Source organism: Pelobates fuscus, chromosome 1 (genome assembly GCF_036172605.1).
Source record: "Pelobates fuscus isolate aPelFus1 chromosome 1, aPelFus1.pri, whole genome shotgun sequence".
Taxonomy (NCBI): Eukaryota; Metazoa; Chordata; class Amphibia; order Anura; family Pelobatidae; genus Pelobates; species Pelobates fuscus.
Window position 1 is genome coordinate 2,879,360 of NC_086317.1, and position 25,177 is coordinate 2,904,536.

General features: G+C 51.0%; 1 protein-coding gene across 1 annotated transcript in view; it reads right to left on the minus strand.

Moving 5' to 3' along the window:
* Window positions 1-398: 398 nt before the first annotated feature.
* TIMMDC1 (translocase of inner mitochondrial membrane domain containing 1) overlaps window positions 399-25,177 on the minus strand; it is a 29,470-nt gene continuing 4,691 nt past the window's right edge. The window contains exons 2-8 of the mRNA XM_063441802.1: window positions 23,379-23,536; window positions 8,808-8,973; window positions 7,720-7,808; window positions 7,525-7,592; window positions 7,362-7,440; window positions 878-988; window positions 399-794 (exon numbers count right to left, since the gene is read on the minus strand). Coding sequence (XP_063297872.1) covers window positions 650-794; window positions 878-988; window positions 7,362-7,440; window positions 7,525-7,592; window positions 7,720-7,808; window positions 8,808-8,973; window positions 23,379-23,497 — 777 coding nt within the window. The 5' untranslated portion in view covers window positions 23,498-23,536 and the 3' untranslated portion in view covers window positions 399-649. The remainder of the gene's footprint in view (window positions 795-877; window positions 989-7,361; window positions 7,441-7,524; window positions 7,593-7,719; window positions 7,809-8,807; window positions 8,974-23,378; window positions 23,537-25,177) is intronic.

Below are 25,177 nucleotides of genomic sequence, written 5' to 3' on the forward strand. Positions count from 1 at the left end.
ACCCCCCCCCCCTTCCTCTTACCCCCTCCCCTGTAGCGTGGCCGAGCTGCTCTCCGGTCCGCTGTGCCCGGCCGGAGTGATAGGAAGGTGCACGCTCAGTGTGCACTTCCTGTCACTCCGGCCGGGCACCGCGGACCGGAAAGCAGCTCGGCCACGCTACAGTGGAGGGGAGAAGCTGTGCTGCAGCCACCTGAGGCTCTTAACAGAGCGCTCAGGCGGCTGCAGCATTTAAAGTGCCGGCCCTGAACGCGGCCGGCCCCCGGCCAATCTGGCCCTGCCGCCGGGCCCCCTGATGGCGGGCCCTCCTCCCGGCCGGGCCCTCGGACCATGTCCGAAGTGCCCGACCAGTCAGTCCGCCCCTGCAAGGAGGAGATACAGGCTCAGAGCGACAATTTAGCTGAGACTATTTCTTCGTTTATTGCTGGAAAGACATAACAGAAGAAGAAACGTCCATATACATTTATTTTTGATAAAAGTTCGATACTCTGTGCAAACAGCAACCATTTACTGGAGCGATAAGACAGGATTTTCCATATCAGTGATGACAGATGACAAGAGAATATTGTCTGGCTGTCAGTGTGAAACATGCAGTAATCCAGACTCATACTGCGCCCAATTTAACCAGAGTCCCCCCGGCACAGTTAGCGGATCATTTCTCCACTTTGGGTTCGGTCATTGGGTTTTGAGGGAGATTTAACAGTTCTTCAATTTTCTCCAAGTGATTCTCAGCTGAATCCATCTGAGCTGCTCCCATTTCCTGCAGAACCAAATCTGTGATCTCCAGACGGGCACTCCTTGGGGCAGAATGTAGGCAAGCGTCATTCTCACATTTACAAGGGATGTCTGATTAATAGAAAGACTAGATCTATCCGCTCACCATTCCTCCAGTTTCTGCTCGTACAATGATTGTTTGTCTCTGCGCTTCTTCTCCCGAATGTTCTCCCCAGAGAGAGTCTGCAACCCTGAAATTAGGGCACCAGTGGGGACCCTAAAAGGTGCAAACAGAGGGGGGTTTACTATAAATAAGTAAAGGACTGAGCTTCCATACAAAGAGAACGACAACATGCCCCCAAGCAATAAATGAGAGTGGAGCAGTGTATCTAGAATAACTATTTAGGTGATATACCCTAAATATATATAAAATGTGAGAGGATGAAGGCAATTCAAGAATAGTACTTAGTATTCAAAAGATGGCCTCCATGCAGTAATTCCTCAGCACATGTAGGAGAAAATACATAAGGAACACATAATATTATACAAATGCTATTTTTCTCATTTACCTAAATAATTGATGTAAATAACAGTCAGCATAATTCTCATGTTATCAACTATTAAGAGTAGAATTCAAATTTTATTGAACAAACCTCCTAATGATAACAGTATTTTTTATAAACATAAAAAACGTACAATCAGGGCCGTCTTTAACGCGGGGAAAACGGGGCAGCTGCCCCGGGCCCAGTTGCTCCTGTGGGGCCCAGAGCAGCTGCTCCGTGATTTGCGCAGCCCCTATGGACCGGGCGGTGCAGCTCCCGCACACTGAGGAGGCCACCCAGGTGACCCATGCACTAAGGGCCACCCGGGGAGCATGTGTCAGCAGGGGCCCGGTCGGGCGCTGTGGCGCTTAAACAGCGCGACCGGGCCCCTTCCTGTCCATGGCCCCATGGAAATCTGCAAGCATGGATTTCCTGCCCTTAACAGTTCCACAGATTTAGGCTGTGCAGCCGGTCTATCTTCTCCTCTATCCTGAAGATAATTGGCTTAAGTGGGTGTGGTAACTTATTTCTCCCCTGTACCTGGAGATAATTATCTCTAAGTCAAAACTGTTACAAAAACCACATAAAAATACATAACTCTTATAATACAATGTTTAACCTATATGTCCAACATATCCCCAGATAGCTTGGATCTGAGCGCACAATATGTCCGAAAAGCGCTCAGATCTCACTAATCCAGTTGGAACGCCCTGCTGGAAAACAATAGGACAGGAAAAACAACTAGCTCTTACAAGAGCTTCACAGCTATACTCTCTTGGAGGAGAGGCCTTCCCACTGGGAGCTGGATCCAGGGTGGGAAGGGACGGCGAGACCCCAGCCAAGCTACGGCGGCTAAGGGGTTACGGTGTCCGGTGCTTATGGTCCTTAGCATCAGCTAGGAAGCATCGATTGGTGGAGGCACCCGGTCGGGGGGCCAGGCGGTCCGTCACAGTTACTGTCTGGATACGGTGGGGTAAGTGAGGTCACGGTCTGGATAAAGTACGATAAGTGAGGTGACTGTGTGGATACGGTACGGGTAAGTGAGGTGACTGTGTGGATACGGTACGGGTAAGTGAGGTGACTGTGTGGATACGGTACGGGTAAGTGAGGTGACTGTGTGGATACGGTACGGGTAAGTGAGGTGACTGTGTGGATACGGTACGGGTAAGTGAGGTGACTGTGTGGATACGGTACGGGTAAGTGAGGTGACTGTGTGGATACGGTACGGGTAAGTGAGGTGACTGTGTGGATACGGTACGGGTAAGTGAGGTGACTGTGTGGATACGGTACGGGTAAGTGAGGTGACTGTGTGGATACGGTACGGGTAAGTGAGGTGACTGTGTGGATACGGTACGGGTAAGTGAGGTGACTGTGTGGATACGGTACGGGTAAGTGAGGTGACTGTGTGGATACGGTACGGGTAAGTGAGGTGACTGTGTGGATACGGTACGGGTAAGTGAGGTGACTGTGTGGATACGGTACGGGTAAGTGAGGTGACTGTGTGGATACGGTACGGGTAAGTGAGGTGACTGTGTGGATACGGTACGGGTAAGTGAGGTGACTGTGTGGATACGGTACGGGTAAGTGAGGTGACTGTGTGGATACGGTACGGGTAAGTGAGGTGACTGTGTGGATACGGTACGGGTAAGTGAGGTGACTGTGTGGATACGGTACGGGTAAGTGAGGTGACTGTGTGGATACGGTACGGGTAAGTGAGGTGACTGTGTGGATACGGTACGGGTAAGTGAGGTGACTGTGTGGATACGGTACGGGTAAGTGAGGTGACTGTGTGGATACGGTACGGGTAAGTGAGGTGACTGTGTGGATACGGTACGGGTAAGTGAGGTGACTGTGTGGATACGGTACGGGTAAGTGAGGTGACTGTGTGGATACGGTACGGGTAAGTGAGGTGACTGTGTGGATACGGTACGGGTAAGTGAGGTGACTGTGTGGATACGGTACGGGTAAGTGAGGTGACTGTGTGGATACGGTACGGGTAAGTGAGGTGACTGTGTGGATACGGTACGGGTAAGTGAGGTGACTGTGTGGATACGGTACGGGTAAGTGAGGTGACTGTGTGGATACGGTACGGGTAAGTGAGGTGACTGTGTGGATACGGTACGGGTAAGTGAGGTGACTGTGTGGATACGGTACGGGTAAGTGAGGTGACTGTGTGGATACGGTACGGGTAAGTGAGGTGACTGTGTGGATACGGTACGGGTAAGTGAGGTGACTGTGTGGATACGGTACGGGTAAGTGAGGTGACTGTGTGGATACGGTACGGGTAAGTGAGGTGACTGTGTGGATACGGTACGGGTAAGTGAGGTGACTGTGTGGATACGGTACGGGTAAGTGAGGTGACTGTGTGGATACGGTACGGGTAAGTGAGGTGACTGTGTGGATACGGTACGGGTAAGTGAGGGACTGTGTGGACACGGTACGGGTAAGTGAGGCGACTGTGTGGACACGGTACGGGTAAGTGAGGCGACTGTGTGGATACGGTACGGGTAAGTGAGGCGACTGTGTGGATACGGTACGGGTAAGTGAGGCGACTGTGTGGATACGGTACGGGTAAGTGAGGCGACTGTGTGGATACGGTACGGGTAAGTGAGGCGACTGTGTGGATACGGTACGGGTAAGTGAGGCGACTGTGTGGATACGGTACGGGTAAGTGAGGCGACTGTGTGGATACGGTACGGGTAAGTGAGGCGACTGTGTGGATACGGTACGGGTAAGTGAGGCGACTGTGTGGATACGGTACGGGTAAGTGAGGCGACTGTGTGGATACGGTACGGGTAAGTGAGGTGACTGTGGATACGGTACGGGTAAGTGAGGTGACTGTGTGGATACGGTACGGGTAAGTGAGGTGACTGTGTGGATACGGTACGGGTAAGTGAGGTGACTGTGTGGATACGGTACGGGTAAGTGAGGTGACTGTGTGGATACGGTACGGGTAAGTGAGGTGACTGTGTGGATACGGTACGGGTAAGTGAGGTGACTGTGTGGATACGGTACGGGTAAGTGAGGTGACTGTGTGGATACGGTACGGGTAAGTGAGGTGACTGTGTGGATACGGTACGGGTAAGTGAGGTGACTGTGTGGATACGGTACGGGTAAGTGAGGTGACTGTGTGGATACGGTACGGGTAAGTGAGGTGACTGTGTGGATACGGTACGGGTAAGTGAGGTGACTGTGTGGATACGGTACGGGTAAGTGAGGTGACTGTGTGGATACGGTACGGGTAAGTGAGGTGACTGTGTGGATACGGTACGGGTAAGTGAGGTGACTGTGTGGATACGGTACGGGTAAGTGAGGTGACTGTGTGGATACGGTACGGGTAAGTGAGGTGACTGTGTGGATACGGTACGGGTAAGTGAGGTGACTGTGTGGATACGGTACGGGTAAGTGAGGTGACTGTGTGGATACGGTACGGGTAAGTGAGGTGACTGTGTGGATACGGTACGGGTAAGTGAGGTGACTGTGTGGATACGGTACGGGTAAGTGAGGTGACTGTGTGGATACGGTACGGGTAAGTGAGGTGACTGTGTGGATACGGTACGGGTAAGTGAGGTGACTGTGTGGATACGGTACGGGTAAGTGAGGTGACTGTGTGGATACGGTACGGGTAAGTGAGGTGACTGTGTGGATACGGTACGGGTAAGTGAGGTGACTGTGTGGATACGGTACGGGTAAGTGAGGTGACTGTGTGGATACGGTACGGGTAAGTGAGGTGACTGTGTGGATACGGTACGGGTAAGTGAGGTGACTGTGTGGATACGGTACGGGTAAGTGAGGTGACTGTGTGGATACGGTACGGGTAAGTGAGGTGACTGTGTGGATACGGTATGGGTAAGTGAGGTGACTGTGTGGATACGGTACGGGTAAGTGAGGTGACTGTGTGGATACGGTACGGGTAAGTGAGGTGACTGTGTGGATACGGTACGGGTAAGTGAGGGACTGTGTAGACACGGTACGGGTAAGTGAGGCGACTGTGTGGACACGGTACGGGTAAGTGAGGCGACTGTGTGGATACGGTACGGGTAAGTGAGGCGACTGTGTGGATACGGTACGGGTAAGTGAGGCGACTGTGTGGATACGGTACGGGTAAGTGAGGCGACTGTGTGGATACGGTACGGGTAAGTGAGGCGACTGTGTGGATACGGTACGGGTAAGTGAGGCGACTGTGTGGATACGGTACGGGTAAGTGAGGCGACTGTGTGGATACGGTACGGGTAAGTGAGGCGACTGTGTGGATACGGTACGGGTAAGTGAGGCGACTGTGTGGATACGGTACGGGTAAGTGAGGCGACTGTGTGGATACGGTACGGGTAAGTGAGGTGACTGTGGATACGGTACGGGTAAGTGAGGTGACTGTGTGGATACGGTACGGGTAAGTGAGGTGACTGTGTGGATACGGTACGGGTAAGTGAGGTGACTGTGTGGATACGGTACGGGTAAGTGAGGTGACTGTGTGGATACGGTACGGGTAAGTGAGGTGACTGTGTGGATACGGTACGGGTAAGTGAGGTGACTGTGTGGATGCGGTACGGGTAAGTGAGGTGACTGTGTGGATACGGTACGGTAAGTGTGTAGCGGAATGCATTAAGCCTGTCCTGTACTATTCCTATGTAACCGTGTTCAGTATGTGATTCGTATCGTAGTTTTCGCATTACTAGTGTATCTCTAGGTGTTTAACGTATGTTGTCCGGTAGTTTCCATCCGTACACTATACGAAGGGAAACTACCGAACTGGTGGACCACCCCAGAGAGAAGTGTGGCAGCTATTAAGTTTCACACTTTCTCTGACCGCAGGATAACAGGCTCGTTATGTATGTATCTGGGTGGTCGCCGTTCGTATGCGTACACATGGCGGCGGCCATCTTACGCATACGAATCTCAGCGGTGTTTGGTCGTCGAGTGTCTGGAACTCAAATCGGCCACTCGATTACCCGAACACCGCTGAGACCTCCAGAGTTCCATAACTCCCGAACGGGAAGGTTGATTAGAACCCCGTTCGGTAGTTTTAAAGTACCGAACGAGGGTATTCGTATAAAGGGAAAGTGAACCATGGATGGCAGTATTTTCTATGCAATTCACCTCCTGAACGAAGACCGACCGCAGGGCCAAAATGTTTGGAACCCTTTTCGGATACCACCTCGTGTGCGGTCGGTCAAATTATACCCTCCACCTAACTCCCGAACCCCTGGTCCGATCTGGGTGAATTTTGGATATGTTGGTCACCCAGATCAATGCTACCAGGGGATACCATTTAAATAACTGTACCAGGCTGTTTTGGGGTACATCCAGAATAGGGGTAAAAATGTACTAGTTATAAGTGGATTATGTGTCACACTGAGGGGAGGAGAGGTATGGGAGGTAACTACTGTACTATTGGTCATTGTACTGATTACTGTAAATCCCTCCCTTGCAAGGGAGAACCCTTTATAAGAAAGTGTGTGATTAAAAGATTTTAGTTCTGCTCCTGAAACTGTGTGTCGTCCAGTTATTGGGAGTGCTGTTGGGATTTTGCTGTATCACTTTGCCTGCTGGAAACTTTGCTTGTGGATTTACAATTGTCTTGTTCCTGAGCCTCACTGGGATCTTAAGTGGAGAATAGCTGTGGGATATCAGCTCTCCGCTACAAAGTGAGAATACTGTGTGGATACAGTACGGGTAAGTAAGGTGATTGTGTGGATACGGTACGGGTAAGTGAGGTCACTGTGGGAATACGGTACGGTAAGTGAGGTCACTGTGTGGATACGGTATGGTCAGGAGATTGTGTGGATACGGTGAGGTCACTGTGGATATGGTATGGTAAGTGAGGTGACGGTGTAAATATGGTAATGTAAGTGAGGTCACTGTGTGGATATGGTACGGTATGTGAGGTCACTGTGTGGATCTGTTATGGTGAGGTCACTGTGGATATGGTATGGTAAGTGAGGTCACTGTGTGGATATGGTACAGTAAGTGAGGATAAGTCCAGGACAAGACTAACATAACAACTGAAAGAGTAGAGAGAATATCACCATATCTACTCTAGCAAATGTGGACACACCCAGAAGGGTCACATCCCAACCACACAGACAAATACCACACAAGGTAACTCACCCGAGTAAAGCTCCTAATATTGAGCCACCCAGCAGGCCTCGGAGACCCATATTTATTCGAAAGAGCCCACCAGTGAGAGCTGTAATAAGAACACAGGACAGGTCATCGTGAGCAGCAAGCCCTGCGGAGCAGAATGGCATCGAACTACCTCGTAGAGACTTACCTCCTGCGGCTGCAAAATGACTCAAAGCAACTTCATCCCGATAAACAGACAGCCCTGTACTGACTGAACTGGAATTACAGAGAAGGATTACAGTCACTGCTCGCACTACACAACACGTACTGACTGAACTGGAATTACAGAGAAGGATTACAGACACTTTATGGCGATATAAAGCGAGTTGACAGTGAAACTTACTTGAAAAAGGTTACAAACATGGCCACTCTCCATCCCCAGCGCCAACCGTAGCGAATAAATCCTCGAAGAGCAGCGTTATGTGCAGAGCGCTGGAGAAGGGAAAGATCAATGCTAAATATGGCAGAAAACGGACTGGGAGAAATAAGAGGGGACCCCAATAAAAGAGTAAGAGAGTACGGTGTATACAGAGTGGGGTTCGAGTGTAACAGTAAGGTACGGTGGATACAGAGTGGGGTTCGAGTGTAACAGTAAGGTACGGTGGATACAGAGTGGGGTTCGAGTGTAACAGTAAGGTACGGTGGATACAGAGTGAGGTATGAGTGTAACAGTAAGGTACGGTGGATACAGAGTGGGGTATGAGTGTAACAGGAGGGTGCGGTGGATACAGAGTGAGGTATGAGTGTAACAGTAAGGTACGGTGGATACAGAGTGGGGTATGAGTGTAACAGTAAGGTACGGTGGATACAGAGTGAGGTATGAGTAACAGGAGGGTGCGGTGGATACAGAGTGAGGTATGAGTGTAACAGTAAGGTACGGTGGATACAGAGTGAGGTATGAGTAACAGTAAGGTACGGTGGATACAGAGTGAGGTATGAGTAACAGTAAGGTACGGTGGATACAGAGTGAGGTATGAGTGTAACAGTAAGGTACGGTGGATACAGAGTAAGGTATGAGTGTAACAGGAAGGTGCTGTGGATACAGAGTGAGGTATGAGTGTAACAGTAAGGTACGGTGGATACAGAGTGGGGTATGAGTGTAACAGTAAGGTGCGGTGGATACAGAGTGAGGTATGAGTGTAACAGGAGGGTGCTGTGGATACAGAGTGAGGTATGAGTGTAACAGTAAGGTACGGTGGATACAGAGTGAGGTATGAGTGTAACAGGAGGGTGCGGTGGATACAGAGTGAGGTATGAGTGGAACAGTAAGGTACGGTGGATACAGAGTGAGGTATGAGTAACAGTAAGGTACGGTGGATACAGAGTGAGGTATGAGTGTAACAGTAAGGTACGGTGGATACAGAGTGAGGTATGAGTGTAACAGCAGGGTACAGTGGATATAAAATGATTACTATCCATGCCCTGTCTTACCACAGCATCTACTCGGTTATAATAGATTTCGGCCTGGCTCTGCTGGATGTATCTCTCCTTGCTATGTCTTGCCGCTGGGATCCCGCCGTACACCCAACCCAGTATCAGGCCTGTCACAGCTCCCTTCACTACTCCATTCACCTCCTCCGGATAGATACCCTGCTCGCTATGTGCAGAAATACAAGAGAATATTATACCAATCCGCCTTAACAATAACCAGCAACTACAACATAATGTCCTTTACTCAGCAACTACAAAACAATCCGCCTTAACAATATCCAGCAACTACAACACACACATATATATATATATATATATATATATATATATATATATATATATATATATATATACACACACACACACACACACGTATATATATATATATATATATATATATATATATATATGTGAAGCGGAGTGCTGGTCTCTAACAGACTATCTCTGATGGTAATCCAAGTGAGGCAGAATAATATCCACGGTTAGTAAAGTAATCCAAAAGTATCCCATTACGTTTCCCAATGACTGGACGACACACAGCATCAGGAGCAGAACTCAACTTTTATTCCACACACTTGGCTTTTAAGCATTTCTCCCATGCAAGGGAGACACCCACAATAATTAGTACAGTAACCAGTAGTATTAGAGTTGCCACCCACACTTCTCCTCCCTCAGCATGACACATAATCCCATTATGCAGGACACAGTTTTCCCAGTTTCCTGGATTTACCCCTTCCATATCCCCTGGTAGCCCTGATCTGGGTGATCAACATACTTAAAAATCACGCGGATCGGACCAGGGGTTCCGGAAATTTATGGAGGTATTAAAAAGTTCGTTTAACACATTCTGGCCCTGTGGTCGGTCTCAAACAGACAAAAGGGAAAAAAACACACTGTGGCGAAACCGACCTCGCCACGTGTCCTTGGAGGGGGCTGATTGCCCGCCTCTTGCCTTTGGACTATGGACCAGACTTTATGGGAATGTGATACCCCAGATAGCCATACCATGGAGCCTATTCATATAATGAAAGACTATGGGAAAGACTTTAGCTCCATGGCAATTGTACTGTGTGAGTAGGATCTGCGCGCTATTCGGTAGTTTTGTGCGTGCAGATCCCAGCTATCTGGGGATAGGTGAAATGTCTGTGTGTTATGTGTAAATGTGACTTTATGTATTTTAAAGTGTTTTATGTTGTTTTGCAACCATGTGGTTAATGGAGTCTGCCTTTAGTCCTGGGTAATTGGATTACTTCTCCAATTAACTCCAGGGCAGAAGGGAGGAAACCAGGGTGCATTGTGGGATGTTTTTCTGCCAGCCAGAAAGGAACAAAAGATACTTTTAGTAACTTTTGAACCCCTGGTCGGATTCATGCTATTTTTTAATATGTTGTTCCCCTGAATGGATTGATTGTGGATATGTAATTTTTATGTGAATGTGATGTATGGTTTTAAAGTTATGAAAGTTGTGTAAAAGTATATTTTACACTGTATGCATAATGGGATTATGTGTCACACTAAGGGGAGGGGATGTGTGGGAGGTAACATCTATGTCATTGGTTCTTTTATGCCTCCCCCTGGGTGTGGCCTGTATGTGTGAGTTGGAAATAAAAGCCAGGCTGGATGAGCCAGTCCAGAGTTCCTGTTTTACCCTCAAAGTGATGTGTCGTCTCATTATTGGGGGAAGGATTTATTGTATGCTGTTCCAGTTGACTGCTAGAAGTACAAGCCTATTCGTATGGTTCCTATTCAATGGTCTACAGCATTCATATGCTTGGGAGAATTTAAAAGGTTTCTCGGATTCGGTGATTGTGGTGTCTGCCAGAGTGCTTGGAGTCCTCAGGAAGCACTAGGAGCATCCATTAACGGAGGTACCCAGTCGGGCTGCCAGGCGATCCGTTACAGTGGTGGCAGCGGTGGGATGGCGTCCTAGTGCGAGGTAAAGCAGCTCGGAGACACAGTACGTTTGGATTTACAAATTGAGGGCGACGCTAGTGTGCCTACAGCGTCCCTGTCTACACAAAGATTTGGGAAAATGGGGTTCGTAGACCCCTGGGCAACACACACACCTGAGGAAGAGAGTGAATTAGAATGGAGAGATAATGCCCGGAAAGAATTATGGTACGATGCCCTGGAGGAAGTCCAGTATCAACGGCAGCAGCGCCTTCCTGGTGTCGCATACCAGTTGGAGGAACAAATGGCCTGGCGGATGCCACTTCTGGGAGACCAACCTGGAGGGCAGCGGGTAAGACAACTCGAGTACCTCGTGGAAAGGGAACTGAGCCTGGACGCCTCATACCGGGCACTGTGGTGGTGCACTGTCCAGCCAGAGACGTGGAGGGCAGAGGGCATCCAGCCAGAGGGGGAGAACTACACAAGCCCTGGCCTGTTGTGGAAAGCCTTAGTGGAGGATGTCGACTTCGGCAGTCCAGCAGAGTCACGGTACTGGGCTATCTTTCATTACCGAGGTGAGATGATACAGGGCCCGAGATCTATTGGACTGGGAGAAGACCTCCGCCGTTTCGCTGCCATGGAACGAGAGCTGGAGATGGACTATGTAGAACTATTAAATTCCTGCCAGCCGCAGAGCAGGGACGCAGACCGGGAAAACTGGGTGGCAGACCCAGACCTGCTAGCCTATAGCTGGGAAAACGCGGCAGAGGTACCCCCTGCTTCACTACCAGTTGCAGAAGTAGGGGACCTCATAGACTGGTCCTGGAGAGACCCACAGATGGCAGGTGGAGATGGGATCGAGGTCTCTCTACCGGCCCTACAGGGATGCTGGGCAGTCGGCCCAGATCCCCAGCGGCAGGTTACAGTTCAGAGAGAGGAGCTTGTTACACCCTCTCTCCAGCGGCAGCCTAACCCACCAAGGGGAGACCGTAAGCCCCACACCAGCGCAGATGGGACCGTGGTCTCTGCGCCCAAGTTACAGGGAGCTGAAGGAGCCGTCCTCCCTCCCCAGTGGCAGTGTGATTTGTTGGGAATTGGGAGCCCGGTCTCCATTCCCCAGCGGCAGAGTATCCAGCAAGGAATAGAGAGCCCAGCCCCCTTTCCCCCACAGCAGGACTCTGTGCTGGGAGGAGAGACAGTCGGTCTCCCTCCGCAGAGACGGGAAGTATGCATGGGAGAGGAGATTGTTACCACCTCTCCCCAGCGGCGGATCATTAATGTACAGGGAATAGAGAGCCCAGTCTCCATTCCCCAGCGGCAGAGTGTTCTAATGGGAGAGGAGCTGGTTACCACCTCTCCCCAGCGGCAGCTTAATGTACCAGGGGGAGACTGTAAGCCCCACACCTGTGCAGATGGGACCGTGGTCTCTGCACTTTCAGCACAGGGGGTAGGGACGGTCGGTCCTGCCCCCCCACAACAGGGCTGTTTAGCCAAAGGGGAGACAGTCTGTCTCCAGCAGCAGAGCTGTGTAACTAAAGGGGAGACAGTCGGTGTCCAGCAGCAGAGCTGTGTAACTCAAGGGGAGACAGTCGGTCTCCAGCAGCAGAGCGGTGTAACTCAAGGGGAGACAGTCGGTCTCCCCCAGCAGAGCGGTGTATTTAAAGGGGAGACAGTCGGTCTCCAGCAACCAGGCTCCAACCAGACTACTCCTGTGGTAGTGCTGGCAACAGGACAGAGTACCGCTGGTCTCTGCCCCCTCAGCAACCTACCAAGGCAGCCTACCAGTCCCCCACACAGCCGTGGTGAGGCACCTGAACCTGGACAAGATTCTCCCTCACCCAGGTGTAGTAACAGTGTTTATTGTGGGTGGGCTGCTCTGCTGTTTCTGTCTTGTGGGTGGGCTGCTGGACTAACAAGGGCACTGACCGGCAGGAGGTCAAGTACCCTGTTAGTCTGGGGGGTAAAGGGGAGAAGTGTGGCGAAACCGACCTCGCCACGTGTCCTTGGAGGGGGCTGATTGCCCGCCTCTTGACTTTGGACTATGGACCAGACTTTATGGGAATGTGATACCCCAGATAGCCATACCATGGAGCCTATTCATATAATGAAAGACTATGGGAAAGACTTTAGCTCCATGGCAATTGTACTGTGTGAGTAGGATCTGCACACTAGTCGGTAGTTTTGTGCGTGCAGATCCCAGCTATCTGGGGATAGGTGAAATGTCTGTGTGTTATGTGTAAATGTGACTTTATGTATTTTAAAGTGTTTTATGTTGTTTTGCAACCATGTGGTTAATGGAGTCTGCCTTTAGTCCTGGGTAATTGGATTACTTCTCCAATTAACTCCAGGGCAGAAGGGAGGAAACCAGGGTGCATTGTGGGATGTTTTTCTGCCAGCCAGAAAGGAACAAAAGATACTTTTAGTAACTTTTGAACCCCTGGTCGGATTCATGCTATTTTTTAATATGTTGTTCCCCTGAATGGATTGATTGTGGATATGTATTTTTATGTGAATGTGATGTATGGTTTTAAAGTTATGAAAGTTGTGTAAAAGTATATTTTACACTGTATGCATAATGGGATTATGTGTCACACTAAGGGGAGGGGATGTGTGGGAGGTAACATCTATGTCATTGGTTCTTTTATGCCTCCCCCTGGGTGTGGCCTGTATGTGTGAGTTGGAAATAAAAGCCAGGCTGGATGAGCCAGTCCAGAGTTCCTGTTTTACCCTCAAAGTGATGTGTCGTCTCATTATTGGGGGAAGGATTTATTGTATGCTGTTCCAGTTGACTGCTAGGAGTACAAGCCTATTCGTATGGTTCCTATTCAATGGTCTACAGCATTCATATGCTTGGGAGAATTTAAAAGGTTTCTCGGATTCGGTGATTGTGGTGTCTGCCAGAGTGCTTGGAGTCCTCAGGAAGCACTAGGAGCATCCATTAACGGAGGTACCCAGTCGGGGTGCCAGGCGATCCGTTACACACACGAAAGCAATGGGTTACACAGGCTGGGATGGATTCATGTGAATCCCCTTGTTCGTGGGATTCTTTCGACCAAACCCCGCTGAGCGTTCGTATGGTAAGATGGCCGCGGCCACATGTTTGTATCCCGAACGGTGGCCACCCAGGGAACATAGATACCTTTCGCTTAATTGACCATTACTGAATTGCAACATTGTTGCGAGAGGTAATGGGAGGCATACTTCACTCTGGGGAGGTCTGATTGTTCGGTAGTTTGTTCGTATACGGAACGGAGGAGTTTTACCGAACAACCAGACGAATACTGCATACAATAGTACTACATAGCAGGAAAATTAACTAAACACATTTTAACACATCATTCTGCTGACAGCCCTATGCAATCCGCTACACTGCTCCCCCTTGCCCACAAGCCAGGATACACAATCTGATCCACCACGGATCGGCTTGGGGATGTCCAGGGTTGCTCACGAATCATTCTTCCAAGTCAGTTTGTTTAGACAACCCGTCAGCTTTTCCTTTTTTTTTTTCACGGCCGGTACTGAATGTTAAAGTCAAAAGGCTGCAGCGCCAAACTCCAGCGCAGCAGCCTGGCATTGTCCCCAGCCACCCGGTTCAGCCAGACCAACGGGTTGTGATCCGTGAGCAAGAAAAAGGGCTGTCCATACAAATACGGCTGCAACTTCTTCAGGGCCCACACCACAGGCAGGCATTCCTTCTCGATGGCAGCGTAGCTTACTTCTCTGGGTAATAACTTCCGACTGATGTAAGCCACGGGATGTTCTCCACCATCGGCCCCGACTTGGCTCAGTACTGCCCCCAATCCAAACATAGAAGCGTCTGTGTGAACAAGAAAACGTTTAGTTGGATTGGGAGCTGCCAAGACAGGGGCATTAACAAGTGCATTTTTCAGGTGTTGGAATGCCTGCTCACACTCCGGGGTCCAGGTTACTTGGCGGGGAAGGCTCTTACGGGTCAGGTCAGTGAGGGGTTTGGCTAGGGCGCTGTAATTGGGGATAAACTTCCTATAGTACCCCGCTGTCCCTAGAAAAGCTAACACCTGAGTCTTAGTCCTTGGGGTGGGCCATTAGGCTATGGCCTCTACTTTGGCTGGCTCTGGCTTTTGCGTACCACAACCTACTCGGTGCCCAAGGTACTGGACCTCGGCCATCCCTATACTACATTTAGCAGGTTTCAATGTCAAGCCTGCCTCCCTGATTCTGTCTAGAACCGCTCCTATATGGCCAAGTGCTCCTGCCAGGTATTGCTGAAGATGGCAATATCATCAAGATATGCGCAGGTATAGTCTTGGAACCCATCTAGAAGTCAGTCCACCATCCGCTGAAAGGTAGCCGTAGTGATTTTCATCCCAAACGGCATGACCTTAAATTGGTACAGGCCAAATGGGGTGACAAAGGCTGACTTAGGGATGGCATCCAGGGCCAAGGGGATCTGCCAATACCCCTTACATAGATCAATAGTAGTGAGGTATTGGCCTCTGGCCATCCGGTCTAGCAGTTCGTCTATCCTAGGCATAGGATAGGTGTCGGCCACTGTCTTCTTGTTCAACCTCCGGTAGTCTACGCAGAAGCGGGTCGTACCGTCCCGCTTAGGTACGAGGACTACTGGGAAGGCCCAGGGGCTGTCCGATGGCTCAATCACCCCCAGTTGGAGCATCTCATTGATCTCCTTGCACATGTTCTCCCGCACCGCTTCAGGGATGCGGTAGGGAGTCTGGCGCATGGGTAGTTGCCCTAGGGTTTCTACTCTGTGAGTGGCCAGAGGAGTGTACCCAGGCACATTGGAGAAGGTGTCTTGCTTCTCCCTCAGCAGCTGCTGCACCTCGGTACGCTCCTGTGGGCTAAACCAGTCTCCCAGTGCAACCTCTCCTAAATCCCCAGACAGCCGACCATCCCCCAAAAGGTCTGGGAGAGGGAGGCTGTCAAACACGTCACAGTTGGGTGCACAGATAGCGGTCACCTCCTCTGATCGTTGGAGCATGCATCGCCCTCCAGTCCCTGCATAGGGGCCAATTATATACGTGGTGTCACATCTCTGTTCCACCACTCTATATGGGCCCTGCCAGGCGGCCTGCAGCTTGTCATGTCGGACAGGTTTTAAAATTAAAACTTTCTGCCCGACCTGAAAGCTACAGTCCCTGGCACCCCGATCATACCAGGTGCGCTGGCGGGTCTGCGCCGCCTGAAGGTTTACCTTACCGACCTAGTCAATGCTTCTAGGCGGTCTCGAAACGCCAACACATATGGTATGATTGGTGTACCGTCTGTGCTTCGGTCTCCCTCCCAGTGCTCCCTAATAAGATCTAGTGGTCCTCATACTCTCCTCCCAAATAACAATTCAAACGGGGAAAACCCTGTTGATTCCTGCAGTACCTCCCGGTAACCGAGGTAAACTGAGTACCCTGATCCGAGATGATCTCCCTGGGTAACCCCATCCGGGAGAAAATCTGCATGAGGGCCTTGGCTACCATTTAAGAGTGGATATTGGTCAGCCTCTGGGTATCTGGTGGCATAGTCGACTACTGTTAAGATATATTTCTTACCAGAGGGACTAGGCTTCCGAAGGGGGCCTATTAAGTCTACTGCTATCCTACTGAATGGCTCTTCAATTATGAGAAGCAGATGCAGTTTTGCTTCCCGCCGATCCCCCCTCTTCCCTACCCTCTGGCACGTATCACAAGTATTTCAACTTCCTGGCTGATTCCTGGCCAAAAGAAACTCCCAAATGTCCGGATAGCGGGATATCGTGCGCTATCCGGAGCAACTCGGCTCCACACCGCTGCGGTACCACTAGCTGTAGCTGCCTCATAACAATCTTCTTACCCGGCTACCCGTTTGTCTGCCTCCCTGTATAAGAGCTGCTTATCCCATATAAATCTCTCGCCCTCCCCCCAGGATTGGTTAGAGGCGACCATGTCTCTATATATTTGTAAGGTAGGGTCAGTGATCACCTCTGCTGCATATTCCTTAGGGGGGGGGGCCTAGGGGACACAGTCTAAGGAAGGAGAAGGATCTCTTACCTGAACCTTTGGTAGTGTGTTGTGGTCCTGGGTGCGGGCCTGTTGCCTGGTGGCCACTGGATGAGCTTCTCCGGTGGTTGGGGCCTGGGGCTCAAAAGCAGAAGTGAGCTTTCCCAGATCATTCCCCAGCAAAACCTCCGCTGGCAATTGCGGCATCAACCCCACTTCCAAATTTCCTGACCCCGCTCCCCAATGCAAATGAACCCTTGCTGTAGGTAGCTGGTATACTGCCCCCCCGGCTACCCTGACGGCTACAGTCCTGCTGGTCTTGGCTTTGTCAGATACTAGGTGGCTTTTGACCAGAGTTATGGTGGCTCCTGAGTCGCGGAGCCCTTGTACAGCTTTGCCCTCCAGGTAGACGGTTTGCCTGTGATGCTGGCGGTTATCTGCATTCGCCTGTAAGGGGTCTGCTTCGTGAAGCTCTTCCCACTGTTCCAGGGTGGTGATCGGAACTGCAGAGGCATAGGGGGCTGTGGTCTCGTCCTGGTAATAGTGGGCTGCTGCTCTCGGTGTTGGTGGTGGCCCCGGTCGGATCCAGGTGGATCGGTCTCGGAGTTGGGGACAGTCTCTCTTGTAGTGTCCCCACCTCTGGCACTGGTGACATTGCACAGAGCTGGGCTGGCGGAACCTCTGTTGAGAAGTGGCTGGTGGTGGGGGTGGTAGTTGTCGCGGTGGTGCTGTTGTGCTGGTGGGGTAGCTGGTTCCCCCTAGGGGTCATCCTGCGGACTTGCTAACCACAGGTTTGTGCTGCCTGCGGGCATCCATATAGTCATCGGCTTTCTTAGCCGCCTCTGTGAGGGAGGTGGGATTGCAGTCCCTCACCCATTCCTGGATCTCTGTTGATACCCCATCGTAGAACTGCTCCAACAATAGCATTTGTAATAAGTCCTCCATGGATCGTGCTTGGTTAGCCTGTATCCATCTGAGGGCCGCCAGTGCAATCGACAAGTTCATTCGGCTTTCTTCAGTTCCCTGAAGCGCCTCCGATATGCCTCGGGTGTGATGGCATACCTGGCCAGGTATAGCCAGCTATAGCCCCGGATCTCTGCGTCTGGTACAGTGCGGTAAGCTTCGGCGGCTCTCCCTGTTAACCGCCCAACTAGGATGGGAACCCAATCCTCTGCATTGATTTTGTGCAGAGCGCATAGTCTTTCAAAATCTTGGAGGAAGGCATCTATGTCTTCCTCTGCCTCTACATACATTTTAAAAGCTTGGTAGGGTATCTTTGACTTACCCTCTTGTACCATAGTCATTGCTGGGCTTCTTTCTGGGGTTTGTGGTATCCTTTGTCGCATTACAAACTCCTGGACTTCTGGCATTGTCTTGGAGATTATATCTGCCGGTGGATTCTCCCCATAAAAGGACAGCCTGAACTGTAGCTGTCTTTGAAACTCTGCTTGCTCCTGTCCGTCCGCCGAATCACTCCGTTCGGGAACCGAACCACCCTCCGTTCGGTATTCCGCCATGACTTCTGTGATGAGAATCGCTTTAGTCTAATTACTGGCCGAAATACCCCTTGCTTCTAGGTCTTTTAGCGTGGCCCGTTTTAGTGTAGAGTAATCAATCTCCATCCGTACTCCATTGGTACTTGTTCCTTTGTGAGTCTGGATCCCAGCGCTGCCAACCAAAGTAGCGGAGTGCTGGTCTCTCACAGACTATCTCTGCTGGTAATCCAAGTGAGGCTCAGGAACAAGTAATAAAACCCAACAGAACCCAACAGTTAGTAAAGTAATCCAAAAGTATCCCATTACGTTTCCCAATGACTGGACGACACACAGCATCAGGAGCAGAACTCAACTTTTATTCCACACACTTGGTGTTACAAATCGCTATTTGTAACTGGCCCTTTAAATGAGAAATTGCCCTGCTTCCCTGGATTGTGGAGAAGCCTATTTGCCAGCCTCCTTCCTTATGACTATGGCCCTGTGTGAGCGGTGATACCCCAGATGGCTATGCCATGGAGCCTATTCATATAATGAAAGACTATGGGAAAGACTTTAGCTCCATGGCAATTGAACTGTGTGAATAGGATCTGCGCGCTATTCGGTAGTTTTGTGCGCTCAGATCCCAGCTATCTGGGGATATGTGAAATGTCTGTGTGTTATGTGTAAAATGTGACTTTATGTATTTTAAAGTGTTTTATGTTGTTTTGCAACCATGTGGTTAATGGAGTCTGCCTCTAGTCCTGGATAATTGAATTACTTCCCCCCATTGTCTCCAGGATAGAGGGCCCTGTAAAACCATGCTTCCAGAAGGTCAAATGCACATTTGTACTAACTTCTGAACCCCTGGTCCAATTCGTATGATTTTTGAGTATGTTGTTCCCCTGAATGGATTGATTGTGAATATGTATGTATGCGAATGTGATGTATATTTTGGGAGTTATGAATGTTGTGTAAAAACTGTATTTTTACTGTCTGTGATAATTATGTTAATCCCTTGTGTAGCATAATTATATCACAGACATAGGGGAGGATTTTGTGTGTAATTACTGGGAGTGGTTTTAATGATGTACGTGTATGATTGGTTGTTTTGTCCCGCCCTGTGGGTGGTCCTGTATTTTCAAAATGGTAATAAAAAGCAGGCTGGGTGTTCCAGTCCTCAGACCTCTTCTGACCCTCAATACGTAGCCGTGTCTCGTTATTGGAGGGAACTGCTATATCACACTGGGGATTGCTATGTGCTGCATATTCCCCTGAGCTCTTAATCACTTAGCTCTTGTAAGAGCTTGTTCCGGATACGCTCTCCTGGAGGAGAGGTCTTCCCCACACGGTCCTGGAGGACAGAAGCCGATCCAGGGTGGAAGGAAGACGGCGCGGCTCCAGTTAAGCTACGGCGGTTGTGGAGCCTGCGGTGGTTGTGGTGTCGTCTGCAGTGCTTGGAGTCCTCTGAGAGCGCTAGGAGCATCCATCAACGGAGGGTACTCGGTCGGGGTACACGGAGCTCCGTTACATTGGTGGCAGCGGTGGGATGGCGTCCTAGTGCGAGGAGAAGCAGCTCAGAGACACTGGTAACGTTTGGAGTTACAATTGAGGGCAACGCTAGCCATTGGGCAGCGCCCCTGGCTACAACAGGATGGCTTCCCTAGGGCGAGGAACAGCATCCTGGGAACACCCAGCAAAACTGGACTATTGGTATAGTCACGTACAGTTTGACGCTATGCTGAAGCGGCGGTTGGCTGTCTACGGGCCCCTCCTAACAGAGGAAATTGTACCAAGAGTGAGGAGAGAACTGGCGGAGTATCTGCAGATGGAAGCAGAATATCGGGCAGTGAGGGCAAAGTATTCCGTCCCTGCGCCCCAACAACAGCGTGAGTTACAGGGGGCCGAAGGTGCCGTCCTTCCCCCCCAGCAGCAGTGTGTCCTACAGAGAGCAGAGACAGTTGGTCCCTCTCTACAGCAACAGGACCATGGTAAGGGAGTGGAGACAGGCGGTCTCCCTCTCCAGCGGCAGTGTGTACCCCAGGGGGCCGAAGGTGCCGTCCTTTCCCCCCAGCAGCAGTGTGTCCTACAGAGAGCAGAGACAGTTGGTCCCTCTCTACAGCAACAGGACAATGGTAAGGGAGTGGAGACAGGCGGTCTCCCTCTCCAGCGGCAGTGTGTACCCCAGGGGGCCGAAGGTGCCGTCCTTCCCCCCCAGCAGCAGTGTGTCCTACAGAGAGCAGAGACAGTTGGTCCCTCTCTACAGCAACAGGACAATGGTAAGGGAATGGAGACAGGCGGTCTCCCTCTCCAGCGGCAGCCTGTGTTTCCGGGAAAGGAGCACAGCACCCCCTCTCCCCAGCGGCAGCTTCCCCTAACAAGGGGAGACACCCATCCTCCAGACGGCGCAGATGGGACCGTGGTCTCTGTGCCTGACCTACAGGGATGCTGGACAGCCTTTCCAGATCCCCAACTACCCTCACCGGGACACCCAGAGGAGGGGGTAAGTACAAATTCCCCTCCCCAGCTAACTCCTAGCGTGGCACCAGGGTTAACAGAGGCGATGTTAACCCCTACTGACGTCCATGTTCCCTTGGCTACTGAGCCGGACTATGGTCTCAGTACCCCAGCAGACGAGCTGGCAGCTGGGCAGAGTGCAGTCGGCCTCTGCCCTACCTTTGTCCCTGATCCAGAGCCTGATGTCCTGCAGGCTACCCCAGTGGAAGAGCTGGCATCTGGGCAGAGTGCAGTCGGCCTCTGCCCTACCTTTGTCCCTGGTCAAGAGCCTGATGTCCTGCAGGCTACCCCAGCAGAAGAGCTGGCAGCTGGGCAGAGCGCAGTCGGCCTCTGCCCTACCTTTGTCCCTGGTCCAGAGCCTGATGTCCTGCAGGCTACCCCAGCAGAAGAGCTGGCATCTGGGCAGAGTGCAGTTGGCCTCTGCCCTTCAAGTACCCTCGGCATGTGGCCTCATTACCACAGCCAAATACCCAGGTGCAGTGACTGTGTGTTGTGGGTGGGCTGTTCCTGTACTTTGATGTTGTGGGGGGGCTACTCGGACATCTGTTTATTGTGGGTTGGTGGATCGACTAACGGAGGCACTGACCGACAGAAGGTCAGATGCCTGGTTAGTCTTCCCCCCAAAGGGGAGATGTGTTACAAATCGCTATTTGTAACTGGCCCTTTAAATGAGAAATTGCCCTGCTTCCCTGGATTGTGGAGAAGCCTATTTGCCAGCCTCCTTCCTTATGACTATGGCCCTGTGTGAGCGGTGATACCCCAGATGGCTATGCCATGGAGCCTATTCATATAATGAAAGACTATGGGAAAGACTTTAGCTCCATGGCAATTGAACTGTGTGAATAGGATCTGCGCGCTATTCGGTAGTTTTGTGCGCTCAGATCCCAGCTATCTGGGGATATGTGAAATGTCTGTGTGTTATGTGTAAAATGTGACTTTATGTATTTTAAAGTGTTTTATGTTGTTTTGCAACCATGTGGTTAATGGAGTCTGCCTCTAGTCCTGGATAATTGAATTACTTCCCCCCATTGTCTCCAGGATAGAGGGCCCTGTAAAACCATGCTTCCAGAAGGTCAAATGCACATTTGTACTAACTTCTGAACCCCTGGTCCAATTCGTATGATTTTTGAGTATGTTGTTCCCCTGAATGGATTGATTGTGAATATGTATTTTTATGCGAATGTGATGTATATTTTGGGAGTTATGAATGTTGTGTAAAAACTGTATTTTTACTGTCTGTGATAATTATGTTAATCCCTTGTGTAGCATAATTATATCACAGACATAGGGGAGGATTTTGTGTGTAATTACTGGGAGTGGTTTTAATGATGTACGTGTATGATTGGTTGTTTTGTCCCGCCCTGTGGGTGGTCCTGTATTTTCAAAATGGTAATAAAAAGCAGGCTGGGTGTTCCAGTCCTCAGACCTCTTCTGACCCTCAATACGTAGCCGTGTCTCGTTATTGGAGGGAACTGCTATATCACACTGGGGATTGCTATGTGCTGCATATTCCCCTGAGCTCTTAATCACTTAGCTCTTGTAAGAGCTTGTTCCGGATACGCTCTCCTGGAGGAGAGGTCTTCCCCACACGGTCCTGGAGGACAGAAGCCGATCCAGGGTGGAAGGAAGACGGCGCGGCTCCAGTTAAGCTACGGCGGTTGTGGAGCCTGCGGTGGTTGTGGTGTCGTCTGCAGTGCTTGGAGTCCTCTGAGAGCGCTAGGAGCATCCATCAACGGAGGGTACTCGGTCGGGGTACACGGAGCTCCGTTACACTTGGCTTTTAAGCATTTCTCCCATGCACGAGAGACACCCACAATAATTGGTACAGTAACCAGTAATATTAGAGTTGCCACCCACACTTCTCCTCCCCTCAGCATGACACATAATCCCATTATGCAGGACACAGTTTTCCCAGTTTCCTGGATGTACCCCTTCCATTGGGGGTACACCCCTAAATCTTATATCCACTGCGTGATCAACATACTCAAAAATCACCCAGATCGAACCAGGGGTTTGGGAAATTTATGGAGGTATTAAAAAGAACCACCGCACAGAGAGTAGCAGCCGAAATTCGTTCCACACATTCTGGCCCTGTGGTCGGTCTCAGACAAAAGGGAAAAAAACACACGAAAGCAATGGGTTACACAGGCTGGGATGGATTCGTGTGAATCCCCTTGTTCATGGGATTCTTGACAAAAGGATGGAGGTATGGAGGTCTCAGCGGGGTTCGCGTAGTCAAGTGTCCGATTTGGGTTCCAGACACTCGACGACCAAACCCCGCTAAGCATTCGTATGGTAAGATGGCCGCCGCCACGTGTTTGTATTCCGTAGATACCTTTCGCTTAATTGGCCATTACTGGATTGCAACATTGTTGCAAGTCGTAATTGGAGGCATACTTCACTCTGGTGAGGTCTGGTTGTTCGGTAGTTTGTTCGTATACCGAACGGAGGAGTTTTACTGAACAACCAGACGAATACTGCATACAATTGTACTACACATAGCAGGAAAATTAACGAAACACATTTTAACACATCATTCTGCTGACAGCCCTATGCAATCCGCTACTATATATATATATATAATTACACCCTAGTAACCAAAAGATAATCCACTTTAACACTCCAGCAACTACAAGGTAACATTACATCCTGCCAACTATAACATAGCCCATGTGTACAGCCAGGCAGATATATACACACACCAAGCAGAGAGCAGTCAGACTAACTTGGGTTGAAAGAGCTCTCGGATTCGTTCCCATCCAGTCTTAGGAATCTCTGGGTCACAAATACAATCAGGAAGAGCAGGCGAGGGGCGGGCGGCCCGTGTGGTTGTGTGATCTGACATTGGGCTGCTGCGTTTAGGAAAGGCCTTTCACATGACATCCTAGAATACATAACAAATGGTCATCAAAAATCTATACTTTGAGAAATCTCAGCACTGTTGGAAAAGGGAAACATATTTATTGACAACCGTGTGGCAATCAGATTTCTCCTTGGATCAAAGTGCAGTTAATGCCCTGGATATTCATTATGACAGAACTGAAGCATTCAGATAACATTTATTGCTCTCACTGGTGGAAGTTTGCATTAAAAAAAATTGAAATATCTGCAGTGAGGGTCAGCAAGCAGGGCTGAGTGTGTTTTAACTGCGAGTATAAATTAGTGTAATGTTATCTAAAACCTCAGGATTCAAGTTTTTCAAAAGCTGTGTCTCAACTGGGACCCTCCATCCCCCCCGCGCTGTGTCTCAACTGGGACCCTCCATCCCCCCCGCGCTGTGTCTCAACTGGGACCCTCCATCCCCCCGCGCTGTGTCTCAACAGGGACCCTCCATCCCCCCCGCGCTGTGTCTCAACTGGGACCCTTCATCCCCCCTCGCGCTGTGTCAACTGGGACGCTCCCCCCTCGCGCTGTGTCAACTGGGACGCTCCCCCCTCGCGCTGTGTCAACTGGGACGCTCCCCCCTCGCGCTGTGTCAACTGGGACGCTCCCCCCTCGCGCTGTGTCAACTGGGACGCTCCCCCCTCGCGCTGTGTCAACTGGGACGCTTCCCCCTCGCGCTGTGTCAACTGGGACGCTCCCCCCTCGCGCTGTGTCAACTGGGACGCTCCCCCTCGCGCTGTGTCAACTGGGACGCTCCCCCCTCGCGCTGTGTCAACTGGGACGCTCCCCCCTCGCGCTGTGTCAACTGGGACGCTCCCCCCTCGCGCTGTGTCAACTGGGACGCTCCCCCCTCGCGCTGTGTCAACTGGGACGCTCCCCCCTCGCGCTGTGTCAACTGGGACGCTCCCTTCTCGCGCTGTGTCAACTGGGACGCTCCCCCCTCGCGCTGTGTCAACTGGGACGCTCCCCCCTCGCGCTGTGTCAACTGGGACGCTCCCCCCTCGCGCTGTGTCAACTGGGACGCTCCCCCCTCGCGCTGTGTCAACTGGGACGCTCCCCCCTGGCGCTGTGTCAACTGGGACGCTCCCCCCTGGCGCTGTGTCAACTGGGACGCTCCCCCCTGGCGCTGTGTCAACTGGGACGCTCCCCCCTGGCGCTGTGTCAACTGGGACGCTCCCCCCTCGCGCTGTGTCAACTGGGACGCTCCCCCCTCGCGCTGTGTCAACTGGGACGCTCCCCCCTCGCGCTGTGTCAACTGGGACGCTCCCCCCTCGCGCTGTGTCAACTGGGACGCTCCCCCCTCGCGCTGTGTCAACTGGGACGCTCCCCCCTCGCGCTGTGTCAACTGGGACGCTCCCCACTCGCGCTGTGTCAACTGGGACGCTCCCCACTCGCGCTGTGTCAACTGGGACGCTCCCCACTCGCGCTGTCTCACAACAGAGCCTGGCTCTGTCTCATGTTGTCTCACTCTCTCTCTCTCTCTCTCTCTCTCTCTCTCTAAGCCTGGCTCTGTCTCATGTTGTCTCACTCTCTCTCTCTCTCTCTAAGCCTGGCTCTGTCTCATGCTGTCTCTCTCTCTCTCTAAGCCTGGCTCTGTCTCATGCTCTCTCTCGCATGCTCTCCCTCTAAGCCTGGCTCTGTC